This window comes from Otolemur garnettii, unplaced genomic scaffold (assembly GCF_000181295.1).
Source record: "Otolemur garnettii isolate 467f Iridium unplaced genomic scaffold, OtoGar3 scaffold00014, whole genome shotgun sequence".
In the NCBI taxonomy this organism is placed as follows: domain Eukaryota; kingdom Metazoa; phylum Chordata; class Mammalia; order Primates; family Galagidae; genus Otolemur; species Otolemur garnettii.
In genome coordinates this window covers 9336657-9343759 of record NW_003852409.1, presented here as the reverse complement: position 1 = coordinate 9343759, position 7103 = coordinate 9336657, and the positions used below count along the sequence as shown (strand labels likewise).

General features: G+C 38.5%; 1 protein-coding gene across 1 annotated transcript in view; it reads right to left on the bottom strand.

Annotated features, from left to right (window-relative positions):
* SLC44A1 (solute carrier family 44 member 1) overlaps nt 1-7103 on the bottom strand; it is a 96554-nt gene that overhangs the window by 81013 nt on the left and 8438 nt on the right. Inside the window, 1 exon segment of the mRNA XM_023510555.1 lies at nt 3911-4053. Within this exon segment, the coding sequence (XP_023366323.1) occupies nt 3911-4053 (143 nt within the window).

Genomic DNA, 7103 nt, shown 5'->3' with positions numbered 1-7103 from the left:
CGAACCCGCCACCTTAGGTGTACGTGGCTGGCGCCTTAGCCAGTTGAGCTATAGGTGCCGAGCCAGTTTTGGAATATTTCATATGGAGGTTAGCTGTGAGACCCATCATAAGTGCTTCAAGAATTCAGATTGGCAGACAGGAAATAAGGAACTGCATAGAGGCAGAGTCGACTGAATATCATGAACTGTAACAGTGGCACACTGGAAACAAGGAGAGAAGACTGTGTGGGTGAAATGGGTCTACCCAGTGAGGCCGGCAGGACCTGGAGGGGGCTCCTCTTTGGTACTACAGCCAACCCACACATAAAAGGCTCTTGAGCAGGGAAATGTCAATATAAAAAAACCCTATCTTAAAGAACTTAATCCTATCACAGAATAAAGGATGGAGCAGATTAGAGATAAGAAGACCAAGAATAGATGTGCTAGCACAACAGTCTTCCATGAGGGGCTGACCAACACGGGGGGAGGATGTTCACACTCATTAATAATCATCAAAGACACGCAAATTAAAACTATAAAATAATATTTTCCGGTTTAACAAATTGGTAAAGAATAAGAACTAATAATACTAGCAAAGATAAAGCAATCTCAGACACTGGATGTAAATGGGACAGTCTTTATGAAAAGCCATAGAGCAATATGCATTAATAATTTTAAAATATTCAAATCCTCACACTCAGTAATTCACTCTTAGAATATTTACTTCTGAGGAAGTAAATTTATTTATCCATTCGGCAAGTATTTAACTGAGTACCTACTATGTTCAAGGCAGTGAGCTAGGCCCTGAGAATATAGCAGTAAAATAGATCACATCTTTTCTCTTGTGACAACTAAGAGAGACACACATTAAACAAATGATTAAAAAATGCATCATTGCAATATTATAGGATGCAATGAGAGTACCTTTAAATATTGGATTTAAACTGTGAGACCAAACAAGACCTCTCTGGGAAGTGACATTTTGAACTGAAGGATGAAAAATTTAGCCACATGAAGAATGGGAGGAATTTTCATTTTTCTGGTAAACGAAACAATACTCATGAAGGTAAGAAAGAATTAGTTGTTTGTGAGATTTCAGAGGACTCATTTGTTGGGTCCTAGTAAGCACTAGATGCTGTACTAGCATCTGAGGATAAGGAGAAAGTAAGCACAGTCCAGCCGAGATAATAGTGACAAAGCAGCTGTACTGGGGACCTAATGGAAGGGCCTGGCGTTCATAATGAAGCCAAAACAATATGAGGAAATGATTATAAAAGAAAGAAACCGATGCATTTAGCAGGAGAAAGAAGAGGATGGACTAAAGGCAACGAACAAAAAGACTGCTGCCTTTCTGTCTCTTTCAATCCAAATATTAGAGACTTACCTGGGAAAGATATGAAGAAAAATGTACCATTCATTAAAAAAGAAAATAAGCAGAAAAATTTAAATGGGTTAGCACGGAAAAGGTCATACTGCCGAAAGGTCAAAGTAGAGATGAAAACCAAATTTTAAACATACATACGTGAGTTAAGGAATAACAATACTCGGGAAACTATTTCCCCATACACAAACTGCTCTCAACTATGCTAAGCATTCAGGGCACAGCAAATACTTTTTCAGAGTAATAAGCAGTCTCTCTTTGCAAGAGGCAAAATGTACACAGACTAATTCAAGGATTTGAAATCTTGACCGACCAGATGAACCACAAGGATAAGCGGGGAAAAGTGGTATTTACACAAACCTTATGGTGAGAATATGTGTGGAATCATTAGCAAGTTATGAAAAGGAGCCATAAAAATGATTCTCACTCCAGGTGAGCAGTGCGCCTGAGGGAGGAGAGCCCTTTGCTTGTATCTCTTCAATTACCTAAATGATAATACTGTATATTTGGTATGTGTCAACAGCATTATAGAGTTAAACCATATTTTACAGTGTAGATGGTACCTTAAAAAAATGTGGAACTCTCTGTGCTATTTTCACAACTTCTATGAGTCTAAAATCATTTCAAAATAAAAAGTAAACAAGGTCAGGCACAGTGGCTCATGCCTGTAATCTTAGCACTTTGGGTGGATGATGTGGAGGATCACTTGAGGTTAGGAGTTCAACACCAGCCTGAGCTACATGGTGAGATCCAATCTTTACAAAACCCAGAAAAATTAGCTGGGCATGGCAGCGGGCACCTGTAGTCCCTGCCACTTGGGAGGCTTAAGCTGGAGGTTGCTGTGAACTAGGCTGACGCCACAGCACTCTAACCTGGGAGGCAAAGCAAGATCTACCCTCAAAAAATTTAAAAGAAAATCAAAAATTAAAAAAAGTAAACAAACAAAAAGACCTGGGTAGTCTTGGTAAAAAAATAACATGCAGCCTAAAATTTGTATTAATTTCTTGAGGCAATTATAAAGTAGAATAAATAAGACAATCCTCCAAATTGCTATAAATCCAATTTTCATTTCTCTCAAGGGCTTCAGGTGCGTATCAAGAGAAAAACTCCACACTGGATTTTCTACTGCCCTCCACTTAAGGGACACTGGGAAAGTTACTTCTACCTCTCTAAGCCTCTGTTACAGCCACCTCAAGTAGTATTATATGCTTATAGACCAGCATGTTACACAAATACTCATTGTTGTCATTTAAATTTTTCTTTTTTTTTTTTTTGAGACAGAGCCTCAAGCTGTCCCCCTAGGCAGAGTTCCATGGCATCACAGCTCACAGCAACCTCCAACTCCTGGGCTCAAGCGAGTCTCCTGCCTCTGCCTCCCAAGTAGCTGGGACCACAGGTGCCTGCCACAATGCCTGGCTATTTTTTGGTTGCAGCCATTGTTGTTGTTTGGCAGGCCCAGGCTGGATTTGAACCCGCCACCTAGGTGTATGTGACTGGTGCCTTAGCCACTTGAGCCATAGGCGCCCAGCCTAAATTTTTATTTTCTTGAACTGCACTATCTTGTCTTTATTAATGCAAGGAATACCTCCAAGAAATGATTAACTATTTAGATTTTTTCAAGATTGTGAAATCGTCAAATTAATCATATGCTACCCAGCAGGGATCCAGATTTAGCCAACAGATTTATATAATAATAGACATAGTTTTTACATGTTATCTTCCTAGAAAGTGCATTATAAAAGAACTATAACCTAAAAAATGTTATCTGCTTAGCTCTTTCCTATAAGTTGCATTAACTGGATTGATGAACCTGTTTCTTGAAAATTAGTCTTATTAATTCTTAAGACCTAGGTCAACACTTGAAATGTCTAGTAAATTTCAATGGAGCATAAATATACAATTTGAACAAATATATTGGCATCATACATAAAGTAGGCTAGATAAAATATATTTCCCCATTGACATTAAAACAAAATAATAGCACTTTTGAGGGGAAAAAAAGCAACTAAAAAAAAAAAAAGGGAAAGAAAAAGAAGGCAATTATATCAGGAATTTCATGAAATCCAAAAGATGAATACTGAGAACCCAAAGCAAATTTTAAAGGCTGACAAGGAGAATTTTGTCAACCTTTTACAAAACTGGAAACTGATAAATACTTGTAAATGATACATTGCAAATTGTTTTTAATAACTTTTTTTATAATGTTAGGGAAAAGATTGTTACTTCCTGGGTTAAAATTTCGTGTACAACTTAAAGGCCAATGGGAAAACAGAGTACAAAAGCCAGCCTCTCAGATGAAGTCTTTACCCATTAAAATCTCAAGGAAGTCCATTTTAACATGGTAGCTAATTTTGTTTCCTAAGGAATATATTTCTACTAGACCAAAACCAAGAATGATTAGGGTGCACGGTGTGAATGAAAACACTATTAGAAATCATGCAAAAATAATATTCAGTAAGATGTATCTTTAAAGCAATAAGAAAAGCAGGATTTTCTGTTGTGGCCTACTTAAAATTTTCAGCGTGCTTCATTCAGCGAGAGTCTACTCACTTCCGAAGGGTATGGTCCATGCCACTGTTCGGTATTCCTTCCAACTTTGCATTTTTCTGCCCACAAATATTTCCATAGCTGTCGTATCCTGATACTAGTCTTGCTGCTGCACCTGTTGCTATTGAAAAGCCACAAATAAATCCCTAGGAAAGAAACAGAAAAAAAAAACATACAAATAAACCATCTCAATAGCAACAGTCACTAGTTGATACGATAATAAGCTTCTTTTGTCTGTTGAAGGGAACAAAGAGCTGTCTTTCCTTACTGCAAACACTATTCCACTGTTTTCCTTGGATCGCAAGTAAGCAACACAAAGCGTTCCTCAGGGAAACACTATTTACTACCATAACAAAACAAATCCCAAGCTTTTACATCATAAGATCATCTTTGCAGTTTATGATAATAATATTAATAATGGCACCTTCTCGATACTGAACATCTGCTCTGTATGAGGCTGTGAACTACTTGCTTATCGTACATTATCTCTCATTTTTATGAGGAGGAAACTGAGGCCCGGAGAGGTTAAATGATAGAGTCAAACCCAGCTTTTCTTAATCCTTTAGTCTCATTTGGTTGTAAAGGGGGTGCTGTTAAATAAACAGAATCAAAGGAGGAAAGAGAAAAATTCAAAGAACAAAAGGGATGTGGCTTTTGAATCATTATCATTTCACTACACGCAACACTTGTGTCCTTCCTGCAATAAAGCTGTATGCAAGCCAAAGAATTACATCACGAAGCGCTGCCATGCTCTTAATATTGGAGATGAAGCGGAGTGAGGCACTGGCATTGTGTACTGTAAAGGTCACTTCATTTCATGGGAATATGCTTCATCACAACCAAAGAAAAATGGCAGATGCTTCAGAATTGCATTGTGCTCACCAAGTCACACATGCACTCATCAAAACAAAACAATACAAGCCCAGATCAGACAGCAGGCTACTGGGTGTGAGGAGGGGAAGTAAGGTGACTCTCACGCAATCGAGGTTAAGAGACATTCTTGCAATCTGGTCATTAAATGGTTGAGTTTTTCTTATCTTTAGTAAAATGGTTAAGAAGGCAGAGGTTATTACCATTTAATTCATGACAGCCAAGTATCCTAAGTAGTACTTATCGAAATAGCCCTGCTAGATCTCAGGCCTACAGAGAGAAATAGCATCTTTATATACAATTCCTCATAGAAGAGTATTTCCTCCCCTTCAATTTACTTACCTAAAAAAACCAAAGAAATTCTTTTCTAAATAACCCCTCTACTTTCATTGTGCAGGTAAGGGCAGCGAGAGGGCAGAGTGGAGAGTGTAGCTCTAGTCAGCAGAAACTTATTACTGAAACTACACTTTGTAAGAAAGCAGAGTTGGAGTAGAGACTATCCCTGACTTCTTACTCTCTAGCTCTCCGATTCTGGACAAGTTACTTCAACTTTCTGCCTCCATTTAGTCACCTATAAAATGGAAATGAGTATGTGGCTCATCAGGCTATTGTAGGGATCAAGTGACATAATCAAGTTAAGTGGGAAGAAACCCAACTGGCACATAGTAGGAGCACAAGAAACATCATTGTTACTACAAATGAGAAAACACCATAAAGAAAAGAAGGTGAGCTCTGGGGTCAGACAAACCTGTGTTGGTCAATGGAATGCTGATGACTCTGTTGCCTAATTGTGTGACTGTGGACAAATATGCTTAATTCTCTATGCCTCAATTGACCCATCTATAAATTGGAGCTAAAATCATTTACCACAGAGGCTGTTGTGAGAATTACATGAGATAAGACATGTAAGTGTATTACTCTATACATGGCAGTGCCCTTCCACCTCACCCTGGCAGCTAACTCTGGGTTAGGAACAGCTCACGTTGGTACCTGCTCATTCACATTCAACCTAGCACCTTTTCCCGCTTCTTCTGACTCCTCCAAGGATACTATAGGGCAATCAAGTCCACCTGACAACTTCAACCCAGTATTAAGACAGGAGAAAAAAAAAATCTTCTTCATACACACACTTGTGGAAATTAGTATACCATTCTAAGCATATCCTTGAACTCCAAATTAGAAAACCATGCACTGAGCAAAAATTGGGAAAGGAGGTTAAGTATTGGGATGTTTAATGGCTACCTTTTCCAATACATTCTTTAACAAGAAGAACCAAAGAGTAATAGAAAGGGAATAGACTTAGTAGGCAGACAGACCTGGATTCACACCCTCATGCTACTACTGAACACCTGGGTGACTCTGATCCAATGACCTTCTTAGACTCCCTTCCCTCTTCATCTCTAACACAGAGTAATACCGTCCATCTCACAGCCTAATGGTGAGAACTAAATGAGGTAACACTTATCCAATCCCTCCCCGAATGTCTGGTACACGGCAGGTGATCAATGAAAGGTAGCTGTTGGTAGTAAATTTGGGAAAGTGCAACTACAGAGGTTAACAAGAGTAATGGGAGAGTAAGAAAAACCCCTTCAGCTCTCCATTTTAGAACAAAAATTTTTAGAGGGGAAAAAGTAGGAAATAATGTCAGTAATTTTGTTATCACACAAAAATATTTCTGGACCACAATTATAGTCTTCTTTTGCTACTAATCTAGAATAGCAAAGCCACTGCATAATTAAAAGGTTATGTTCTTCTTTCACTTTTTACAGGAATTTTCTTCTTACATTTGATAAGTACGTTGTGTTACAGATTCCTTTAAACGGTTTCTGAATTTTTTTTTTTTTGAGACAGAGTCTCACTTTGTTGCCCTCAGTAAAATGCCCTGGCATCATAGCTCACAGCAACCTCAAAGTACTGGGCTCAAGCAATTCTCTTGCCTCAGCCTCCATCTGGCTATTTTTCTTTCTTTCTTTCTTTTTTTCTTTTTTTTTTTTTGCTACAGAGTCTCAGTCTGTCACCCTGGCTAGAGTACCCTGGAGTCACAGCTCACAGCAACCTCAAACTGTTGGGGTCTAGCGATTCTCTTGCCTTCTAAGTAGCTGAGACTACAGGTGCCCACCACAATGCGTAGCTAGTTTTTTTTTTTGTTTTTTTTTTTAGTTTTTTTAGTTTCCTATTTTTAGTAGAGATGAGGTCTTGCTCTTACTCAGGCTGGTCTCAAACTCTTAAGCTCCAGCAATCCATCCACCTTGGCCTTCCAGAGTGCTAGGAATATAGGCATGAGCCACGGTGTCCGGCTTCTTTTTTTTTTTTTTTTTTTTTTTTT